Below are 24,513 nucleotides of genomic sequence, written 5' to 3'. Positions count from 1 at the left end.
CTGGAAGAACACTTGAACCCTGTCAGGCTATATTCTGCCTTGTTTTGTTTACTGTGTTCATTTCTGGACACCATGAATTAGGAAGGAATGCTGAAGAGGGCCCAGAGGAGGGTAGCAGCAAGGGAATAGTGTCTGTAACAGCATAATGCAGGCCAGGTGTAGGAACTGGGGCAGTTTATGCTGAAGAACAGAAGACTTAGGAAAAGGGGAGGACATAATAGTTGTCTTACATTATCTGAAGGGTTGACATGGGGAGGAGAAATTAGATTGGTTCTCTTTGGCTCCAGATTCAAAGGCAATGGTTTAAAATTGAAAAGAGTCAAATTTAGGCTTGATGTCAGGAAAATCTTCTGATAATTAGAGATGTCCAAAAGTGGAATGGGTGTCCTTGACAGGCAGTGGCTCCCCCTCCTTAGAGGTCTTCAAACAGACCACTGTTCTGGTAAGGGATAGAGGGAATTCATGTTTAGATACCTAGCTGAGAGTCTATGGTTCTACCGTGGCTGCTCCTTGACAGTGGTGAGAGGATTTTCTGAATGGAAAAAGGAGAGATTAGTTACTATTCCTGAAAGATTTGCTTTCTTCTCTATGAGCTGATTTTTTGGAACACCCAAACTCAGAAAATCTCACTCTTACTCATTGAGTCAAAAGATCAAGAGGGTTCTGTCAGCCTGGTCAAACACAGAGTAATCCAGGTTCAAGGTGGGTAGAATAGAAGAGAAAAGTTCATTTCCAATCCTAGTCTTCAAACAGTACAAACCCTTTTTATTTCCCAAATCTATCTTAGGACAATGGGACAAGATTTTATTTTATTTTTTAAACCAATGTGGGAGTGAAATAGGAAAATAATTAGATTATGTAAATTTGTTGTTCAATCGTGTCCAACTCTTCATGACCCTATTTGCAGTTTTCTTTGCAATGATATTGAAGTGATTTGCCATTTCCAGATCATTTTACAGATGAGGAAACCGAGGCAAACAGGGTTAAGTGACTTGCCCAGGGTCACACAGCTAGTAAGTGTCTAAGGCTTATTTAAACTATATATAGGTCTTTCTGACTTGAGGTCTGATGCTCTATCTACTGTGCCACTCAGTCGCACAATTTAAGTTTAGAGACTTGCAAGCCTTAAAGTGCTATATAAATATGAGTTAGTATGATGATTTAAATTTTTTTCCCACTTTTTGATGGAATTTAGACAGAAAGAGTCTGTTGAAAAGGCACTCTCCTGCTATTACTCTTTTATATTTAATGATCTGGGGACCATTGCACTGGAGGATAAAATGACTATTTTGGTAATTGAATAAGAGTATTATCATATAAGTTAATCTTCTGGAGACTTGCCAAAAGCACAATTCCAGCAGGATGACAGAGATAGCATGCATATTGTCATATTTCCACAAGGTTTTCATTTTTATGCTAGGTCTCTATATTTTAAAGGATTTAAATTCCATATAGTTTAGAAATTATGAGTATTTGTTATGGCATTTAGGCCTAGGGTATTTTCTTGGCTCAATGTTGAGTCTGGGTAGGCAGCAGCTCTGTCTCTAATGATAGTCCCGTTGCAGTATATTTGGGGGCTTGTATTTGTAGTCTGGGGCTTTATTGTCTATTAGTTTATAAAGGACAGAGAGCTTCTGGTGTCTAATTCTTGACACCTTAAAATGTCTTTCTAGGTACCTGGTAGATGCTAAATTCTTTCAACCAGCAGTAATGTGTTGCAGTTTCCTCCATTTCACTGCATAATTCATAACAACAAACTCAAGCTCCTCAAGAATAACATTTTAAGGGGTGGCTAGGTGGCTCAGTGAATAGAGCACCGCCCTTGGAGTGAGGAGGACCTGAGTTCAAATTTGGCCTCAGACACTTGACACACTTACTCGCCATGTGACTTTGGGCAAGTCACTTAACCCCAACTGCCCTCCAAACAACAACAACAACAACAACAACAAAAACCCCCAAACAAATAAACAAAAAAAGAATACCATTTAAAAATAATTTCTGGTGACTATTATTATTAATAAGAGAAGTAGGAGGACCCATCTGTTAAAAAACAGAATGAAGAAGACACCCAAGGTTGGCTCCAGGAAAGAAATTTTAGTGAAGAGAACTGGAAGAGAGATATTTTTCACAAAAATTAGCAAACTTTGCATTAATTAATTCAGGCAATTATTCATTAATTAATTAGCTCAGGCTACCTTTGTTGTAGACATTGGTGGGCAGCTGCACATTACTGATGGATGTATTCACCCACAGGTTGTTGAAGTGTTCATTGAGATCCAGAATAAATTCATCACCAAGTTCCACATAATCGCCATTCTCGTCTTTTTCATTGATGAGGACTGAGTTGTAATAGTTAAACTAGAGATGTAAGGAAATGAGAGAGACAGATGTAGACCAGACATAGATGGAAATGCACAGTGTGAAAGAGAGAAAGAGAGAGAAATGACCTAGATCAGAGGATTTGAAGATGAAAAGATAAACTGAGGTTATGTCCACGTATTCAAAATGAAGTGGGCAGTTGAGACCAGATGATTAATGACCAAATTTTGTTTGTCACATTTGTATTTATTTTATTTTTTATTTATTATAAAATCCTCAGGATTGTAACAAATGCAATGATTTGAAGGGGGTGGGGTGGAAGGGAAGATGAGCAATTAGGAAGGGATTTTGGTTGAATTGCCTGGATGACCTCATTTTCCACTTTGTTTAGTATATGTAGACGTAGCCAGAGACAGAGACATAGCGAGTCAGACACATTTTCATGGAGAAATAAGCACACAAAGATAAAGAGTACATCAGTAGTACCAGTTTCTCCTCAAGTGACATAGTTCATAAGGGGTATAACTTTTCACTTTTTAAGAAATAGGCCTTATCCTATTTGGGAATGACCTGCACTCTCTGCCTCTGACAGGACAATGGCCATAAACCCTTAACAGATGAAAACTTCTCCCTCTGATGTCACAGACACCAGTCCTTTTCCCTTCTTATTCTCCTACCTCTACCCACTAAACACTCTCATCAGAGGGAACTCAAAGTGCTCCTAGTGAGAAGGCTATAGCTTCATTAAGGGTTAAGTTTAGATCTTTCAGAGACTGTGTTTCTCCCCCAGAAATTAGCCCTGGCATTCCTGGGATTTGTCCCCTTATCCCTCACTTACTTCTTTAACCTAGAGCCAAAGTACATGGGGGGAATACATTTTAAAAATATTTAAACTGAGCTAACGTGGGTTCAGGAATACACAAAAGCATATTTAAAAATCACCCTATGTCTATCCCTACTGTACAGATACTTGGCAGGTGTCTAGGGTCACATTAGCCATACCTCTGGACAGAGAGTAGATAGTCAGGCTATAGAAACATGTGGGGTTTGGAGCTCCTGTCCCTCCAACTCTCCAGACACCCCCAATCTTCCTCTTAGAGAAATGGCATTGGAAACAGGGGGACTTACCACCAGGGATGCATTGTACTCATGGTTGAGGTCAGCCTCCTCAGCTGCTTCAACAAGTCTCTAAGGCACACAAAGACACAATACATAGGTAATAAAGAACTGGTGTTTGGACAAACTCTTACACAATCAGTAATAATCCCATTGTCCTCTGACCTAGTCATGCAGGTAGAATAGTCAAGAAGGTTGTTGAATGCTAGAGATTGTTCAGAGGAAGGGGACCAGGATATTTATAAAGGACCTCAAGATGTACCATATAAGGGCTGGCTTGCTTTAACCTGTAGACTTAATTGGGATATGATAGCTGTCTTTCAAGTATTTGACGGACTACTGTAAAAGAATGATTTGTTTTATTCTGCTTGGACCCAGAAGGCAGAGCTAGGAGCAACGGGTGATGAAAGAAAAGAAGGAAACAAGCATTTATTTAATGCTTTATGTGCCAGGCACTGTGCCAAACACTCTACAAATATTATCTCATTCTATCCTCACACCAAGCCTAGGAGGTAAATGCTATTATTATCTCCATTTCATAATTAAAGAAACTGAGGAAAACAGAGGTTAAGTGACTTGTCCAGGGTCATACAGATAGTAAGTATGTGAAGCTGGATGTGAACTCAGATCTTCTTGACTCCAGGCACAGTGATCTATCCACTGAGCACCTAGACACCTTTGAATCTATGGAGGTTTTCTTTTTCTTTATAATTGTTCAGTTTGTTGGGGGGGGGGGGAAGTTCAAAGAGGAAGAGACGAAAAATCCTTAAAAAACAAAGAAATAAAAAAAATAATTGCAGACCAAATAACTTCATCCTAAAGAATTGATAGGTTGGGGAAGCTCGGTGGCTCAGTGAATAGAGCATCAGCCCTGGAGTCAGGAGGACCTGAGTTCAAATGTGGCCTCAGACACTTAACACTTACTAGCTGTGTGACCTTGGGCAAGTCACTTAACCCCAATTGCCCTCTAAAAGGCAAAAAAAAAAAAATAAAATAGAATTGGGAACCAGCATTATATGTAAACTAGAGACCTTTCCAATAAAAATTAGATTAAGGTAAAGCAAGAATGTATATTATTACTAATTATTCTGTATAGTGCTAGAAATGCTAGTTATATCGATAATAAAGAAAAAGAGGAATAAAAGGTCAAGAATCTCAATGAAGAAAAATGGAAAAAAGTCAGAAGGAAGTGGGCCTATCTCTAAATGGAGGCATGATTTGAGTATTTAAGTCACATCATAAAGAAAGTAGAGGAGCAAGACAGAAATTACCTTTTAGATCTAGAAACAGAAAAAGATCATGGCCGAATAAAAGAAAGAGAGGAGCATGTAAGATGAAATGAACAATTTTGGTACATAAAATTGAAAAAATTTTGCAGAAACAAAACCAATGAAGTTAAAATTTAGAGGGGAAACACTGGAGAAAAAAAATCTATGCAGGAAATTTCACTGATAAAAGTCATTTCCAGGATATCTAAGGAATTATCTCAACTTTATTAGAATAAGATCTGGTCCCAAGTGACAAATGCTTAGAATAATATGAATAGCCATTTCTCAAAGGAAGATACCCAAGTTATCCATGGTCATTTGGAATAAAGCTCCAAATTACCATTAATTAAACTCATGCAAATCAAAGCAACTTTGAGGTTCTGCTTTCCATCTGTCAAGACTGGCAAAGATGACTAGAAGGGAAAATGACAATGGTGGGAGTAACAGTGTATGGGCCCAAGCCTGGACCTTTTTCCAGTTACCCCAAAAGAGTTTGAGTTCCATTTGTCCATAGGCCCTGGGAAACCCCCCAACTTGAATTGTCCATGAGTAATTTCCTTAAATTTTTTTAAAGTTTGCTCTTGAAATGCATTTCTTAGGCCTTCTAACAGATTACCGTATCATCTGTCTTTCTCCTATCTTTATTCTCTTGATAGTCCCATCCCAGGTCACTAGTGGGAATAGCAGCTGTTCCAAGGGAATATTTTGTGGGCTCATTGCTGGCCAAATGATCCCTAAATCTTGGGGCTTGTTCCCAGATTCTCCTCTTCTCAGTGGTACAACAGGTATGCAACAAAAGGGTATGCAAATCACTCCAAGAAAGCTTGGAGTCGCCTCAGGGGGAGGGGCTGCAGAGGGAGGCACCTCAGCAAGACCGCCAAGGGGGGAAGGGTAGGAGATGTGGAAGGTAAAGGAGGCAGGGAATGAGGGGAGTTGTGCTAGAGGAAAAGGGGAGGGAAACCAGGGGTGAAAGGGGGTTGCCAAGGATGGGGGGCATGGCAAGCAAGGAGGTTCATGGGAGGTTGGGGAACAGCAAGAGGTGTCAGGGGAGGTTGGGGAGCCACAGGAGGGGCTGGGGGAGATTGGGGTGATGATAGGAACTGAGGAGGTGGTGGGAATGGAAGTGGGGGGTGGAGGAGAACAAAAGCCCTAGGGGCCATAAGGGGATCATCCAAAATGTCCAGTTGACTCCCGTTGCACCTTTGTGGGGAGGCTCTAGCATCCTACAATATTTCCTGAGAAGAAGTTCGGAGACAGCTCGCCGAAGGAGATTATGTAGGAAATTTCTATCCATTTACCTTCTCAGCTACAGTCTAATTCTAACTGTAAGAGAGTATTATGTTGTAAAGTCCCCAAAATGGGCCATGGTGTTTTGTGGCCCTTTAGGTGATACTGAGGTCAGTGTTGCAAAAGAACAACAGCCTTTTCTTTTTAAGTTCTTTAGAGAAACTAAACTCCCAATTTTGTAAAAGACAACCCCAAGGTGAGCTTCTGGGAATGGAAAAGGATTGACCCATTATAGGTGTGGGGGCTAGAGGAGGATCTAGGAGTAAGAAAAGAAACAAAGAGAAACAAAACAAAACAAGACAAAACACCAAAAGGTACCTGGAACTTCCCCAATTCCCTAGAGAATTGAAAGAATTGGGCATACACTTCTGGATGGGATATCTGTACTTGTCCTCCATGCTTCAGAAGCTGTGCCCAGGTCCATGGCCTCAAAAATAATCCTGGACTGAAAACCTGAGAGTGTCAGACTGAGTATGAGGCACCCTTCTAGCTGTCTGACCTAAAGGGGCCTGAGAGGTCAGGCCTGAAAAGCACCTCCAGGGTACTTGGAGAGCTACTCTAGCTGTGGGGTGAGAAGGGAGAGGGGGAGGCTTATATACCTTCCAGTCTTGGCTGGAGAAGAATTTGAGATGAGCAGTTTTCCCAGTCTCAGGGAACCAAAATGTTTGGGTTTAGAGGTACTCGGGACCCCAAATTAATGACACTCCAGGTGCTGCACTAATGAATTCGACCCAAGCCTTCTTTCAGTAAAAGAAAAACAAAATTTATTAAAGAGTCGCCGTATTGGCCAGACTCTAGACTCTTAAGGAATTTGAGCATTTGTGACTCTAATGCCAGTGCAGCAGATTGAATCCAAACACTTTCATAGAGGCAAGATGGATCTAATGTACAGAAAGACTGTGGGAGGGATCTAGTGGTGGCCAAGAAGTCTGGGGAGACTAGAGGAGGGGTTTAGGGAGGGTCTTGAGGAGGAGTCTAAGGAGGATTTTGATGGGACTGGGGTGACTAGAGGTCAGACTCCAGGATCCAAGAGAATGGGATTTTGATGGGATCTAGGATGGGAAGCAGCCAGAGGCAATCTGGAGGTAACAGACAATGGAGGGCTAGGCTAGGTTAAGGGTAACAGAAAAAGCCACATCAAGTGGGAAAATTCTGGGAGAATTCAAGGTGGGGTGTTTCCCAGGGCCTATCGACAAATAGGACTCAAATTCTTTTGGGGTAAAGGGAAAAGGTCTAGGCTTAGGCCCATATCTCATCAGGAGGAGCTATGGGAAAACATGCCCACTATTTATTGGTGGATTTGGGAATTGGTTTGGCCATTCTGGGAAGCAATTTGGAAATATTTCCCCCTGAATTACAAAACTGTACATACCCTTTGACCCAGTAATACTAATACTGAGCCTATGCTTCAAAGAGAGCAAAGAAATAGAAAAAGGACCCATATGTACAAAAATATTTATAGCAGCTCTTTTTGTGGTGGCAAGGAACTAGAATCCAAGGAGGTGTCTATTACCTGGCAAATGGAAATTGGCCATTCATTGGCTCAATAGAGAGAGTGCTAGGAATTAGGAAGACTTGAGTTCAGATCTCACCTTAGACACTCACTAGTTGTGAGACTGTTTCCTCCATCTGTAAAATGGAGATAATAACACCTGTCTTACAGGGTCATTGTTAGGATCAAATGAAATAAAATACGTAAAGTGCCTTGTAAACCTTAAAGCACTATATAAATGCTAGTGATTTTAAAATTATCACATAAGAATATATTGCTTTAAGAAATGACAAAAGAAATTGTTTCAGAGAAATTTGGAAAGACTTGCATTAATATAATGACCAACCATGGAGGACTGATGATAATGGTACCCACCTCCTAACAGAGAGGTGATGAATGCAGAATGAAACTGATATATTTGGACATGGCCAATGTGGGGATTTGTTTGGCTTAACTATGCATATTTTTTATGTAAGTGTTTTGATTTTTTCTCATTCTTAGGGTGGTAGGAGGTAGAGAGAGGAAGGAAATGCTTGGTGATTTAAAAATAAAATGAAAAATAAAGACAAATATGGCTTATTTTTATCGGAACGCCATGGCTCAGAAAGAATAGCCCAGCCTTTAGAGAAAGTCAATTAGGAATAAGGAGTCAGGGTTGGAACATTCCAAAACGTAATTAATAATTTATTTTGTAACCTGAGGGAAATTTCCATTTTTCTGCCACTTTTGGAAGTAGGAAAAAGAGACAATATTGAGCAAACCCCTGTATACGGCCTAATAGCTTGATGATGTAGGGATTTATCAGTTGGATAAAAGCATTTTCCTTACCTGCTGGTTCGTTCCTGAAATTTCTCTAATAGAAGCTTCATTTCACTATTAGAAGTATGGCTTTGAGATTGGTAAACATTTGTACCTCAAGGACTGGGACTTCATCCTTGTGGGAACTCCCTCCACCATAATAGCCTTATAGAAATACCTAAGACTTAAGACTTAAGAGTTTTAGTAATATTAACAACAACAATAGAGAACATTTATTGTACTTTAAAGGATTGCAAAGCACTTTACAAATTTTATCTATTTTATCTTCACAACAATCCTGGGAGGTGAGTACTGCTATTATCCCCATGTGAGTGTCAGATTCATAGTAACATAGCTCCTACAGCAGTGTCAGAGGCGAATTTGAATCCAGACCTACTGACAGTTCCAGAATGTGGTCCAGTATACTGCAATGCTTCTCTAAAAGAAGTAACACAATGATTTTATACTAATGTTTACATTATTTCTAATGTATAGTAATACTGATTACACATCTTTAGGAAAGATTTCAAAAGCAGGACTGGAGTAGGAATTGAAATAGAGGAGAGAATCTCAAGTTTTGCTTGCTTTATGATTTTACCTGGGGCTGACCTTATTATCAAATGCTGGGGGAATGCAATCTGCCTGTTCCACCACGGATCTCATCATTGATCTTGGTGCAGAACTGCGTACTGAGAATACTCTCTCTGTCAGGTCATATTTTCTGTGTGCCTCCATGTTGGGACTGAGGCATGTTTCTCCTGTATTTGACTATTGTCTGGATGTTGAGCACCCATGTCAGTACCATTTGCCTTACACAGTCTTACTCCACCCTCAGGATGGAGGCTAAGTCTCTTGGTTTGTCCAATACCTAGCTTGGGGCCACAGAGAGACACTTGAATGCATATAGTGAATCTGGGTGCCCTGAGGCCCAGGGGGATTTACAGCTCTTATGCGTCTTGACTGATTTGGTCTGAACACAAAGTCATAAACACAGTTCTAGTGCCCAGCCATCCCTTCCCCTCTGCTATTGTCTACAAATCCTTGGGAGCTCATGAAAGGAGGAGAGCTTTTTATAAATTTTTGGTTACTTTGCATTCATTCATTCATTTATCCAATCAGCATCTATTGTACATTATAGGCAGTGAATGTGAGCTTATGCCATTGGAAGCCTTGCTGATAGCTCAGGGTAACCCTACAGCACCAGAGTCATCACTTTGTCTTCTATATCCTTAAGTAGCTATTTTTTCTGGGGTTTGAGAAGAACAGAGAAAAAAAGCTGGGGAAGACTAAGGGAATGCAGTTAGATCCTGTACTCTGTGTGAGAGAGTAACATTAGTTCCATGTAAGGGACAAGAAGAGGAGGAGGAGGATGGGGGTTGAAGGCAAAGGAGACAGATTTCCACCCAGATGTTATGCAGTATTACCTTCACAGCCTCCACTTTCCTTCGTAGCATGCTTTCCATCTCTTCAGAGAACTTCTTCACAAGCTTCAAGCCGTCCACCTCCTTAATCTTCAGACTGGACTCTACATCCTTGTACTTCTATTCAGAAGAAAGTCAAGAAGATGGTCGGTATATAAGAATTCTTATGGCATATGGTGGCCCCATGGATAGAGTGCTGGGCCCGAAATTAGGAAGACTTGAGTTCAAATACAGACATTTACTATCTGTGTAAGCCTGGGCAAGGCACTTACTTGTTGTTTGCCTCAGTTTCCTCAAATGTAAAATGGCATTAAATTAACACTTACTTGGCAGGGTTGTTGTCAGTATCAATTAAGATATTTGTTAAAAAAAAAATAAAAGCACTTAGCACAGTGCCTGAAACAATAGCAGACAATATATAAATGCTTGTTCCCAGCCATCACCATGTTTTGTTGGAATACTGCCCTAATTGGGGACATCTAGGCTCCAACTGGGGGCATCCACCTTGGTGACTAAGATTTAGACATGCTCCCTAATTATTTCTCAGACTCCATTAGTACAAAGCCCTAAATTTAGCACTTAATTATACACATGCTATCCCTTATACTTGGCAGAGGCTCTCCTCTCTATCTATAAAGTCTCTTCCTTTCAGGCCTAAGTCACACACTTCCTCCTCTGTGACCAAGTTGTCTGGGTTATTTTTCTGGTCTGATCCTTTGAACAGCTCCTCAGGAAAGCTGAGAAGGGAGGTGAATTTAACATAATGATTATAGAATCATAAATTTAGAACCTTAAGAGACCTCAGAGATTAATGAATCCTGCCTGGCTCTGCATTTAATCATTCCATTTCCTAAGGCTATGTTCAATTGCAATTATGACTTTAAACACAAAAACATGTTTAAGAAGATTGAACCATAATTTAAAAAGAAAGAGAAAATGATTTCTCCTGCCTCAAAGTTTTGGAAGCACTTTGTCGGAACCTCCCTTATGCCCTTATCACATTCTATCTTCTATCATATTCATTTTCGTTCAGCTTGAATTGATTAGAGCCCATTAGACTAAATGTACCTCAAGGACATTTTTTCATCTTTGTATCTTCATTTCTTTAAGGTGGCATTCCAGAAAAGCTTGGAGTCAGGAAGATTAATGTTAAATTTATTAGTAGTGTGGCTCTAACCTCTCTGGGCCTCAAGGAGTGCGCTAGGATACATCTACTGCCCAGATGGAGGGAGTCCATGTACTGGGAATTCTCTTTGCTTATGGGATTACAGAACCTTCTGGAGATAAATATCCCTAGTGCCCAGAATATTTAATACTGCCTTGTGTGGCATTTTTTAATTGCTTCATGTATGAAAAAGTCTTATCTCCTAATAAAGTTATAAGCTCCTAGAGGGTAAAGATGATCTTCTCAGTTTTTTATGTTTTCTTACCATAAACTACATTAGAGGGACAGGGATTAGCCCTGTGATTTCACTGGTATAGGGAAGTCCTTAATGAGAAACCTCTCTCTATGAGGCACATTGCCACCTCTTTTTTAAATTATAGTCTTAGAGAGTTCCACTGGGTTAAGTAATTAATTGCCCAAGGTTACACAGCCAGAATGTGTCAGAGACCTATTTGAACCTAGGTTTTCCTGGTCCTGTGATCAGCTCTCTATTCACAATACCATGTTATCTGTCATTTTATGTTGTACATTATATGTAATAATGAGAGCTCAATAAACATAATTTTATTTTTCTCTAATGATTTTGGAAGGCACCTTTATTGGTACAGTGCCCTAGAGTCTCCGGATTTGGACCTAGAAGGGACCATAGTTTAGCATGGCACTAAATGTGGAAATTAATTTAGGTAACATGATTTTTATATAATACTGGCTAGGCCCAACCATGAGCACTGACTATCCAATTATTTAAATTATTTTCTTTGTAACTATCTCTAAACAAGTTCCTTGGTAGATTGACTTCCAGATATTTTGTGCATTTTGTAGTTATTTTTAATGGGACTTTTCTTTGTATATTTTCTACTTGATTTTATTGTTGCTATATAGAAATACTATATAGAAAAAAATCCACAAAAATTGATTTTTGTGGATTTACTTAGAAATCTTACTATTTTACTGAAGCTACTAATGGTTTTACATAGTTTCTTTGCTGATTTGCTAAGGGTTTATAGGTAAACCATCATATTAGCATTACCTCCTTTTCTTAAAATAAAAATTTAAAATATTCATTAATTTATTTAAATACCAATGATAAACCAGAACATGTTAACATGAATAACCTGTTTTATGGAAAATAACTATTTAAAAAAAAACATTGATGAGAAGAATCTTTGTTTTTTACATTTTTTTCTAAATCTCTTTATGTCTGTTTTTTAAAATTTTATTTTATTTTTTTAATCAAATGCTTTATTAACTTCTAGTTTACATCATTTATTTCTACAAGATTTTGAGTTACAAATTTTCTCCCTGTTTTTCCCCTACCCACCACCCCAAAAGAGCAATCCCACTGGATATCCACTCCTCCAATCTGCTCTCTCCCATATCTTCTCCCATACCCCTCCAACTTTCCAGTAGGGCACGGTGGATCTCTATGTCCCAGTGCCTGTATGTCTTATTTCCCAGTTACATGTAAAATAATATTAATAATGGTATATACATATATATGTATATGTTTTCCTATTTCATTATATTTCCCTATACATACATATATATATTTTAAACATTTGATTTTAAAATTTTGAATTCCAGATTCATTCCCTTCCTCCCTTGTCACCCACCCTTACTGGGAAGATAAGCAATTCAGTATAGGTTGTACATGTATAACTATGCAAAAAATGTCCGCTCACTGTATTCCTCTCTTACCTCTTAATATCACCTTTTAGGTATCATCCCTTCCTATTAAATTGGTTCTCTGTCCTCTATCTATGTATACTTGTACACATATATACACACATTCACATATGTATTCATATGCCCATATACTCTCCTATACAGAAATCTATATATGTATATATATGCACATATATGTATACATATACATATTTCTATTCCCTTCAACTATTCTCATACTGAGAAAAGTTTCATCAGTTACAATGATGGTTTTTCCTTGTAAGGATGTAAATAGTTCAACTTTGATAAGTTCCTTATTTATTTCCTTATTTTCTATTTACCTTCTCATGCTTCTTGTATCTTAATGTCAGATTTTCTATTCAACTCTGTTTTTTTTCATCAAGAATGCTTGAAAGTCCTCTATTCCACTGAATGACCATATTTTCCCCTGAAACATGATATTCAGTTTTGCTGGGTAGGTGATTCTTGGTTTTAATCCCAGCTCCTTTGCCCTCTGGAATATCATATTCCAAGCCCTTCAGTCCCTCAGTGTAGAAGCTGCCAGATCCTGTGTTATCCTGATTGTGTTTCCACAATATTCAAATTGTTTCTTCTTGGCTGATTGTAATATTTTCTCCTTGATCTGGGAATTCTGGAACCTGGCTATAATATTCCTAGGAATTTTCTTTTTGGGATCTTTTTCAGGAGGGGATCAGTGGATTCTTTCAACCTCTATTTTGCCCTCTGGTTCTAAAACATCTGGGCAATTTTCCCTAAGAATTTCTTGAAGGATGATTTCTAGGCTTTCTGGTAGTCCAATAATTTTTAAATTATCTCTCTTGGGTCTCTTTTCCAGGTCAGTGGTTTTCCCATGGGATATTTCACATTGCCTTCTATTTTTTCATTTGTTTGGATCTGTTTAATAGTATCTTGATTTCTCAGAAAGTCACTAGCTTCCATTTGCTCCAATCTAATTCTGAAGGAATGATTCTCCTCATGGAGCTTTTGAGATTCTTTTTCCATCTGGCAAATTCAGCTTTTTAAGTCATTCTTCTCCTCATTGCCTTTTTGAGCCTTTTTTTGCCATTTGAGTTAGTCTATTTTTTAAGGTATTATTTTCTTCAGTCAGGTTGTTGACTCTCATTTCATAATTTTCTTGCATTGTTCACATTTCTCTTCCCAATTTTTCCTCCACTTCTCTTATTTGCTCTTCAAAATCCCTCTATGGCCTATAACCAGCTCGCATTTTTCTTGGAAGCTTTTGGTGCAGGAGTTCTGACTTTGCTGTCTTCCTCCTGTTCCATGCTTTGATCCTTTTTGTCCCCAAAACAGGAGTGTAAAATGGGTTGCTCTGCTTGCTTTGCTTGCTCATGGTGCCACTTGATTACTTGACTTTTGGGCTTTTTTTTTTTTTGCCACAGTAGGACTCTGCTACCAGACAGGGGAGCTTTGTCCCAATCACTGGGATTTTCTCAGCTGCTGAAGGTATTAGTTGGGTGCCCTCTCTGAAGCCTCCACATACTCTGGCAAGCTGGTCACACACCCCAGGACCTCCACCCTAGACTGCAATCCAGATCCAAGCAGGTTAAAGCAAGAGCGATTAACCCTCTGACTGGTTGTTTGGTCCCCCTACAATCTGCAGGCCAGGAGCTGAAGCTGCCATGTGGCTGCAGCTGCACTGCCCCTGCACGCCTCAGTCACTTCTCACCCTGGGGGCAAAGGCCGACCGTACTCCCAAACTACTAGATCCCAAAGTCCACACTGCACTGACCTCTCACTTTGTCCTTAGCATCTATGTGTTGATAATTCTGGAAACTGCCTCAGCCGCTGGTGATCTGAAGTCTCTCCAGCCGGCAGTTGGTCAGGCCCATAGTGAGGCTAAAACCTTGGGCTCTCTGGGGGCTGGGCTCAGCTCCCAGATCATTGTGTTGGCTACTTCCTGCCAGCCTGCCTGGCTGTCCTCAGTGGGAGGTTAGCTTCTCTGTGTCATTTTGTGGGTTATGTAGCTCCAAAGTTTCTTCAGAGTCACTTTTACATGAATTGGAGGAGGTGGAAGCAGGAGTCCTGCAGAAGTCCTGTTTCTACTCTGTCATCTTGACTCTGCCCCCCATTTCCTTTTTTTTTGCTTACATTTATACTTTTAGTTTTTTTTTTCTTGTTGCTATTTCTACAATCATGTAAGATAATAATAAGAAAGAAAGGCATTCTTACTTTATTCTTTTCTTTATTGAGAAAATTTTAATGCAAGGGTCCTTCATTTTTTTGAGTGTCATAGACCAATCTGGTAGTCTGGTAAAACTTAGGGATCCTTTCTCAGAAGAAGATTGCAAAGGAAACCAATCATACTGAAATACAATTGTCAAAATATTTTAAAAATAAATCAACAAATTCACAGATCCCAGGTTAATAAATCTTCTAGGATTTCTCTGTTGAAAATAATGCTAGCTTTTGGTTTTTGATATATGCTTTTGATCATTAAAAAAAAGAACAGAAAAGAATCTCAGAGATCATCTAGTCTAATCCCCTCACTTTTATGGGTAAAGAAACTGAGGCCTAGAGAAGTTAGTGGCACACCTAAAGTCACATATGGAGTAACAGAGCCAGGATTCAAACACAGATATTCTCATTCTTATTCAAACACAGATTTTTCAATGTCCTTTCCACAACTTTTTGCTACTTTTATTCATTTTTTATCAGCATCAGTTCTCACTGGATTGTCCAAGGGTGGAAGTACTATTTCATAGAGATATGTATTTAAGAAAATCCCAGTTAAGCCAGCATTGCTGTAGCCTATTGGTGCCAACTTGGGCAAAGCACACTGTATGCTTCCCAACTCTCCCTCCTCCCCCCCATGTTACAAAAAGTCATCTTGAAGGTGATTTGGGGAAAAGTAATTTTGTATATTTTAACATCAAGTGGTCCACACCCATTGACTTCTTGCCCCAAAACTGCCTCTCTGAATCACTGTCCAGCAGTCATCAGCAAGCCAGGGTCTGTTGTACCCTAGGGATACTGCTAGCTTTGGGACACAGAACTGTTAGCACATGAGTAATATGGCTTTCTACCTCTCTTCCAGTGTGACATATTTCCTTTAAGAAGATGTATCTTGTCAGATCTTGAAAACCTCTTTATGGAAAATCATTCTCCCCCTTCTCAGATTGTTATGAATATAAGCTTCCCAACCACAGGTCTTGCTGCTGCCAACAAAGCTTGTGCAGAGAGAACACTGGGTTCCCAGAAAAGAGTGGAAAGGTTACCCTGCCATGTCATGTCATGGTATTTGGTGAGGGCTTTTTTCATATAGTTTTACTTGGGGACCAAAAATTCAAGCCAACAGCTTTAATTTCCAAACCTAGTCTAGCATTAAGATTAACCAAAGTGTATCAGCAATGTGCTATAAGCTCTAGATTTGGAGTCAAAGGACCTGGGTTTGATTTAAGCTCTGCTACTTCCTAGGCCATGACCACTGGCAAGCCACTTAATCCTCCAAACAACAGTATAGAATCTTGCATCTATCCTCACTAAACATCATCTTTCCTTATCCAAGGGGTAAAACTAGATGATTTCTCAGGTCCCTTCTAGCCCTAAATCTTAGGATCCTGCCACCTCTTGACCTGTCTCTAGGCATACTATGCTATGCCAAGGACAGGGAACAGGGCTGGTCTTACACATGGTGTATAGTGTAAGGAGGCAATGTTATGTATATATACATAATTTTTTTTGCCTTTTTTTTTGGAAGGCAATTAGGGTTAAGTGACTCGCCCAAGGTCACATGGCTAGTTTTTGTGTTAAGTGTCTGAGGCCGGATTTGAACTCAGGTCCTCCTGACTCCAGGGCCAGTGCTCTATTCACTGCACCACCTAACCACCCCTGTATATACACATATTATATTCAAAACATATTATATGCTATTGTATAATACTGGCAAGTCCCAACAATGAGCATTGACTATTCAATTATTTGAATTTTTTTCTTTTGTAACTGGAAGGGACTTCAACTTAGTATGACACCAAATCTGGAAATTAATTTAGTCAATATTATAATTTTTATATAATGTATGTTTTACATAATATATGTTTGTATGTTCTGAAGTGTAAGAGGAATTTACCTTCCCCTAAATGCAAATAAGACATCCTCTACTCAAGTATGAAATTCTAAAGATTAAAGATTAAATTCTCTAATTAAATTAATTAATTAATTGATGGACTTAATTAAATAAAATTAAATTAATTAACTTTAAAAAATTAATTCTTTAATTAAATTAATTAAATTCTAAAGATTCATTCTTTTGAAAGGAATAAGCCTTTGTATAGTGCCTACCATGTGCCAGGCAATGTGATAAGAACTTTACAAATATCATTTTTTTGATCCTCTGTACAACAACCCTTACAAAGTAGGTGCAGTTATTATCCCCATTTTAAAGTTGAGGAAACTGAGGCAAAAATAAGGTAAGTGACTTACCCAAGGCCATACAGGTATTTTTTTTTTGTTTGTTTCTACATTTAGCGACATTGTGAAAAGACAAAGCAAGAAAAATAAAGTTTAAGAAAATCTGCAAAGGTTCAAGAATGTGATTCGCATATCTTCTTACCCTAAGAATTTTCACTCACCCTTTACATGTTTACTTTCTAGCACACTTCACCAAATACCTCTATACCCACTCTTAAGAATTGGTCTGGAGTGGGATTACCTTCTTTAGCAGAAGTGATCCAGAATATTTTGTCACCAAGGCATAGAGGTCTCCGCCAAATGCATCTGCCCAGAATTTCACCCTGCCAGGGAAGAGGGATATATTCATATTCACATAAATATGCTTTACTACCCCTGAAAGAATGGCTCTTTTCAAAGAAAGGGGACTAACATTTCAGCCATAGTCTGTAGACAAGTCTCATATAAAGAAGGAGTGATACCCAATGTTGAAGTAGTTACAGTCTAGTACAATGTCCAGGTACAGAACAGAACTGGCATCTGATGGGGATAAGAATGATAATAACAATATCTCATATTTCCATTTGCTTTGAGGTTTACAAAGTACTTTTCCCACACTAATGCAGTGAAGTAAATACTACTGATTACACCAGTGTGGAATATTACCAGGGCAGCTAGGTGGAACAGTGGCTTACACCTGTAGTCAGGAACACCTGAGTTCTAAGCTGGTCTCAGACACGTACTAGCTGTGTGACCTTGAGCAAGTCACTTAACTCTGCCCTAGTTCTTCATCTGTAAAATGAGCTGGAGAAGGAAATGGCAAACCACTCCAGTAACTTTGCCAAGAAAACCCCAAATGGGGTCACAGAGAGTAGGACACAGCTTAACAACAACAACAATAGTGGCTTATTCCTTGTATGGAAACTCTATCAATGATAGACATTTGGAGAGTGCCAGCTTTTTTTTAAACTAGGACATGTCCAAGCTGAGATTTCAGTTTTTCCATTATACTATGATTTTTCTGTCTGGCTTTGGATCTAGAGACAAGAAAGGAGGCCTTGGAAAAGGGGAGAAGGAAAGAAATGGGATAATAAGAGGACAATGTAGAATCATACAATGTTTAGCAGCCTCAGAGATTATCTAGTTCAACATTCATTTTACAGATGAGGAAACCGTGGTAACAGGTCATGGAGTCACAAATTCCAGGGCCGGGAGGGACTTCAGAGATAGGAGGTACAACTGATAGCTGAGCAAGAATGTTCCCTGTAGCGTATCCAGTATAAGACTTTGAATTCAGGGCAATGACATAGGCTTTGGAGAGAAGAAAGGAGGTCAGTGATAGACCAGAGATTTTGGGGAGGAAGTGAAACCTTGGACTAAAAGCAAACTCAAGAATTCCTTTAGTTACAGACCGAAAGAGTTTATTTGCTTCTTTGATGGTATATATTTATTATAATGGTAAATTTTGTGGGTGGTAATTGAGAGGGCTGGGGAAGTTATTGGGAAGTAGGACTTAAAAAAGAAATGAATCATTGAAACATTTAAAAAAGAGGAAAAAGAAGTCAACTAGTCCATTCTCCAGAACTACAGCCAACTCATCCTGGTCCATAATCAAAGAATAATAGCATGAGCTCTAAAAAATTGGGCTGGACCTGTATGTCACACTAGATATGCAAGGGTGGAATTCTAGTTAGGCATACAAGAGGCTGACTGTAGAACTCAGTTTACCATTTCTTTAACAAAGGACAATCGGGGTTAAACACAAATACTACTGAAATTCCCATTCAAGTGAAAATAATTGATTATATCCCTCCCGTAGGAGCAGATTTTGTGAAGAAGTGAGAGAGCTCAAAGGGTACTGCTACCTGAAGGGAAAACTGGGGGAGGGACATCAGATAGAACAAACTGGTACAGACTTCAAGAACCCAGGCTCACCTCCATACCCTGAAGGGAAAAAAGGGAGAGGAGAACTTTATTTTGGATTTAACCATAACCAAATTGTTAAAAATAGCCTAACCAATAACTCAAGGTGCTCTCTGATTAAAGAGATTAAATAGATAGGCAGCACTGTGTGATAGAAAGAAAGATGGCCACAGGAAGACCTAGACTGAAGACCCACTTCTGACTCTTGCTGGATGGCTTGGTGCTCTACGATCTGCAACTATAAATTGCGGAAGAGGCGCCAGTCTGCATAGGTAGTAGGGTTTTCATCATGTGGCAATTCCTTATGCTAGTGAAACCTCAGGCCAAGTCCTCTATCTCCAGGTGATTGTGGTTACAACATGCACTCTCCTTCATTATCTAACAAGGGCACCATTACTCCTGAGCATCACTCTAAATGAGCTTATGATGAGATAGATGTGTATCATAGTAATATGGACTATTAGTCCTGGGGATTAGTTATGCCTAATACCATTTATTGAGGAGGATTCCAAATATTTACAGCTGTGACTCCCAAAACTGATGAAATTTTGAAGGGGAGATTAGAACATGAGGTGGGGAGCTTTAAAACAGATTGGGGAAGAGAAACAAAGATGACTTGGGGGAAATGAAATATATATTGGGGTGGGAGGAAGGAATAGACCTCAGGGATTTTTAGAACTCATCTAATACAAATTCTCATTTCACAAGCAAAGAAATTGAAAGAATGTAAGAGAATTGAGATAATATGGACAAAATTGATTTAGAAAGGTTAGATTCTATGAATCTATGAAAACTCAGATTCTATGAATCTATGAAAACAGAAGTGACTTGCCCCAAATTTATGAAAATTATAAATCCTGGAGCTAGGATTACATACAGTAAAAAGGCTTATAGGGTAAATGGGAAGATGAACACTTACGTTTCCAGAGGTATCTTCTTTTGGCTCTGGGTGAAAGGCAGAAAAAAACTGATGATCAAATAAAGAAAAACCACCCTCTTCTGCAAGAAGGTCCGGGTGACCAATATTGGAGGGGAGTGAATTCTGGATGGAACACTGTCTGGATAAAAACTCAGGATGCCAGGCATAGTGCCCCTGCTGGGATGGTAGGAGTGGAGAGCCATGGGGCCCATCTAGGTCCGCATTGTATTATCCCCTTTCTGTTCTTGTAAACTAAGTGTACAAGTCCCACTTTCTCTACCAGGCAGCTTCTAAAGGACTTGGAGCTTCTCAGATGTGACCCAGAGCAGCAAAACTCATAGTAGTCGATCACAGGCTAGGATGGTTTAGAGAGACTAAAGATTGTCCTGTCTTCATTTGGTACTAGCCAGCAAGGAGTAGTATGTAGGGGAGGGAAGGGGAAATAGCAGGGGTCAGTGAGTGAAGCTCAGTGATGACGAAAACCTCTTAATCCTCCACTCCAATCTGCTAATCCCCAAAGAAACAGCAGGGATGGGGGAGGGACGAGATCACTCAGGATTGCCCTGCTTTTGGAAGATAGTGTTTCTTTCTTCAATCAGGGGTCAGAACCAGCCCTCCTACAACCCAGCTAAAAAGTCACATCATTTTTGCAGAAGTCTCCTCCAACCAAGATCGACATTTCTACCCCTCTTCTCTCTGCCCTACTATGGATTCAAGACAGTATCTAAACTAAACTAAACTAAAATAAACATCATTATTTATCTAAAACAAGAAGGGACACAATCCTAATGCTCTGGGATGCCTCTTAAGTAGGGATGAAGGAAAGAAAATTACCTGTACAAAATTATTGATTTGGGGATTGATTTGGGTAATATTATATTCTTGGAAAGGCAGCCTGGCATGGTAGATAGAGAGCTGACCTAGTAGTAGTCATGAAAACCTTGACTCAGCTTCTGTCTCTAATACATCCTGGCCATTTGACTTTGAGCAACTGTAAGGGTTATGGGATTTAAAGATCTCCCATGTCCCATGGACGTGCTGACATAGCAGAGCAAGAGAAAGTGAAAAGCCGAGCTAACGGTCCTGCGGTTGGCAGTTGGCGGCGGTTGCCTTTTTTTTTTTTTGAGTTAGGACTCCTGCTGAGGACTGCCAGGGGCTGGAGCTGCTGGGAGCACACTTCCAGGACACTGGGTGGTTGCTGTGAGTGGGGAGAGGAGGACCTTTGCCTGAGGTAGCCTGTTCTGTTTTAAAGGCTTGAAAATGTGGGTGCTTTCTACTTTATCTACCTGTGCCAATGTCATAACTACTCTGATGGCTTTCACTTTCTGGTTTTGGGACTCAGTCTTTTGGTATCTTAATAAATTTTCTAGTTTATTTCCCCAAATGGCAAACCTGATGTATTTTGTGATGGATAATTATATCAGCATATTTGTAATCTCTATAGGCATTGTGAATATGGCATTGCTGATACAGCAACTCACAGAACCTCTGAGGGACCCACTCAACTTTCTAAGACTCTTAATTGTGGTGGAGTTGCCATTATGCATTTTCAGGAAAAGTTTCTTCATCAGCATTTTCCTCTACCAATGAAATCACAGGTCCAAACCCAAAATTATATTCTTTGAAAGACAGATTGATGCTACAGTGTCAATGCCCTCTAAATAACAAGAAATATAGGGGGGGCAAATTTATTACTATCTTTGAAATTTATTTTGACTTTTGTTGATAAAGGGATGAAACTGTGGATTCTTCACTCATTCAAGGAAGCTATTTATACTTTAGCAGGAGGATATGCCTAACTATGGTTGTCATTTCATTTCTCTAAATCTCACTTCCCTCATCTGTATGTAACAGAGGACCTAGCCAATGAGAAATGAGTGTCCAGACCTGGGGGATATAGGTAATAGGAGAATAGAGAGTTTGCTTTCAGATGTGCACAATGGAGAACTCTGTCTACCAGAGCACGTGTGTAGATTCTGTGACTGTTGCCTGTTCACTTATTATATGATGATGAAAAGCTTTCCAATTGTCTGTGGAACCTGAACTCTGAATACAAAGCCTTCAGGATTGTGGCAAGCTTCCTGTTGGGCAGGGTGGGTGGCAGAGGTCTACACACCCTGCCTAGGCCAACATGATGGCATGAGTGCATGATGAGGCTACCTATTGTGTAGGGATTATTATTATTTTTTTGGAGGAGGGAAGGCAGGGCAATTGGGGCTAAGTGACTTGCCCAAGGTCACATGGCTAGTAAGTGTTAAGTGTCTGAGGCCGGATTTGAACTCAGGTTCTCCTGACTCCAGGTCTGGTGCTCTATTCACTGCATCACCTAGCCGCCCCCCAGAATTATTTCTTGAACTTAAGTGGGGTGTTAGAGGAACTTCTAAAGACTGGAAGAACACCCAGAGGTCTAGGAACTAGAAACCGTATTAGAGTCTTCTAGTGAGGGAAGAGAGCCCCCAAAGCAACCTGCTGGATTATGGCCCAGCACTAGATCAATATGGCAGCCAAGAGGTCATGTCCTGAAGCTAATCTACCTTTGGAAGTGAACTAGGTGGAATGAATGCCATTGACCTGATTCTCTCCAGCGACTGAGGTGGTAGAGAAAAGGATGTACTCATTTCAGTGGACTTACTATATTTGACTTTATCTTTAGGTCTTACTATATCTTCTCAGTAAAAGCTAATTGATGTTAATTGATTATGGGAGGATATCAGCAGGTTAAATGATACTGGGAGATATTAACTGGCATTGGGGATTTATCCTGGTGAGAATACAGCACAACAGGGTTTGAGACAAGAGCAGGATATAGCCAGTGACAAAAATAGCTCCTTCTGCCATTTCTGTTGTTGATGGGACATAATGAATTGCACAGGATAAACATACATGTGATCTCCTTAGCAAAACTCATTACATTATCTTCCCCTCCCCCAAACCACTTTTCTTTCAAACTTCCTTATTTCTGTTAAGAACACAATCATCTTTTCAGTCATCCAGGTTAGAGACCTTGGTTTGCTCCTCAGCTACACACTCTTCGTCACCCCACATTCCAATCTGTTGCCAAATCTTATTTTTATGTCTACAACATCTCTTGGGTCTTTACTCACACAGCCACCACCCTGGTTCAGGACCTCACCACTTCTTACCAGGACTAGCTTCCTAATTAGTTTTCCTATATCAAGTTTCTCCCTTCTGTCCTCCACAGAACTGACAAATTGATATTCCTAAAGTGAAGATCTGACCATGTTTCTCTATTCAATAGACTAGACTTCCTCTTGACTTTAGAATCATTTCATCTTTTTCTTATCTTTTGAAAATTTCTATTTTTGTAAGTTTTAATGTATGTAATAATTATTTCAGTAGTATATATGTAGACATTATAAACAATTTATTTTTGCGTTTTGGAGGGGGGAGGCAGGGCAATTGGGGTTAAGTGACTTGCCCAAGGTCACATGGCTAGCAAGTGTTCCATGTCCAAGGCTGGAGTTGAACTTGGGTCTTACTGACTCCAGGGCCAGTGCTCTATTCACTGCATCACCTAGCTACCCCCATAAACAATTTTTTACTGATAGGGGTGGGCAAAGGATTTTGGTGACCACTGGTGAAAGAGGTAATGATGCTTCATGAAGGAAATTAGAGATTCTGTGAGGTGGAAATGAAGGAAGAATATATTCCAGTCATGGGGAATGATCAGTGCAAAGGTAAGAAGACACATGTGTCATGTGTAAGGAACAGAGAGAAGTACAGTTTGGCTGGACTGCAGGATGTGGGAAGGGGATTGCTATATAGTGTAGCTAGACATGTAGGCCACTTTGTGTAGGATTTTAAAAAGTTAAACAGAGATTATTTTTGATCTCAAGGGAAATAGGAAGCTAGGAAGTTGGGAGGTAACATGGTGTAATGGGAATGGGAATTTGAAGATCTTCCCTGCCCCTTAATAAACCTGGAGGGAGTCTGAAGACCTCCCCTGCTCTGAAAGTAAACTCTGCCCCCTAATAGGCTGAATGTAATCACATGGAGCCTATGATGGAGGGAATTTGCTGAAGGGTGGAGCAGAGCCCACAGGAAGCTTCCCTGCTGTTGAAAGTAAACTCTGTCCCCTAATAGGCTGAATGTAGCCACATGGAGCCTTTGGTGGGAGGAGTTTGCTGAAGGGAAGCAGAGCCCCCAGGAAGCTAGTAGTTAGAGCTAGCCAGAGGATGGGGGAGAGAGGAACTCAGACAAGGAGATAGAAAGGTTTGTGAGTAAATATTGATCTTGTATTGGTTTGTGGGAAGGCTAAAGGATGCTGTGGCTCTATGTTATTATGGTTTCTGAATATCTTTGGTACTATGATGGAATTGACTTACTGGTTTTGGGATTCAGTTTTCTGGTGTCTAAATAAATGCTTCAGTTGTGTCCTCCACCTGGAGAATCTGGTATATTTTGTGATGAAACGGTCATGTGATATTTATAGACATGGTCTTTATCGTTTATCGTGATCATGGGTGCTGTGAATATTGCATTGGCGCTACACATGGTCAAATCCTAATCTTAGTCTTTGGTAACTATATGGAGGATAGATTGGAGCAGGGAAAAATGGAGGGAGACCAATTAGGAGCTCATTGCAACAGCTCAGGCAAGAAGTGATAAGGGCTTCAAGGTATAGGGTGTTAGCTGTGTGAATAGAAGGAAGGGTTGGATGTAAGAAATGTTACATTGATAGAAATGGCAAG

The 24,513-nt window shown here is 39.8% G+C and overlaps 1 protein-coding gene across 1 annotated transcript in view; it reads right to left on the bottom strand.

Moving 5' to 3' along the window:
• Positions 1-20,013, bottom strand: part of CACNA2D4 (calcium voltage-gated channel auxiliary subunit alpha2delta 4) — a 169,991-nt gene extending 149,978 nt beyond the window's left edge. Inside the window, exons 1-5 of the mRNA XM_069094324.1 lie at positions 19,802-20,013; positions 17,222-17,303; positions 9,705-9,821; positions 3,448-3,507; positions 2,196-2,358 (exon numbers count right to left, since the gene is read on the bottom strand). Of these exons, the coding sequence (XP_068950425.1) occupies positions 2,196-2,358; positions 3,448-3,507; positions 9,705-9,821; positions 17,222-17,303; positions 19,802-20,013 (634 nt within the window). The remainder of the gene's footprint in view (positions 1-2,195; positions 2,359-3,447; positions 3,508-9,704; positions 9,822-17,221; positions 17,304-19,801) is intronic.
• Positions 20,014-24,513: the final 4,500 nt, after the last annotated feature.

This window comes from Petaurus breviceps, unplaced genomic scaffold, assembly GCF_028583685.1.
Source record: "Petaurus breviceps papuanus isolate PSGF00001 unplaced genomic scaffold, PetGlider_PUasm1.0 216, whole genome shotgun sequence".
Classification (NCBI taxonomy): domain Eukaryota; kingdom Metazoa; phylum Chordata; class Mammalia; order Diprotodontia; family Petauridae; genus Petaurus; species Petaurus breviceps.
This window is presented reverse-complemented; position numbering and strand designations above follow the sequence as displayed.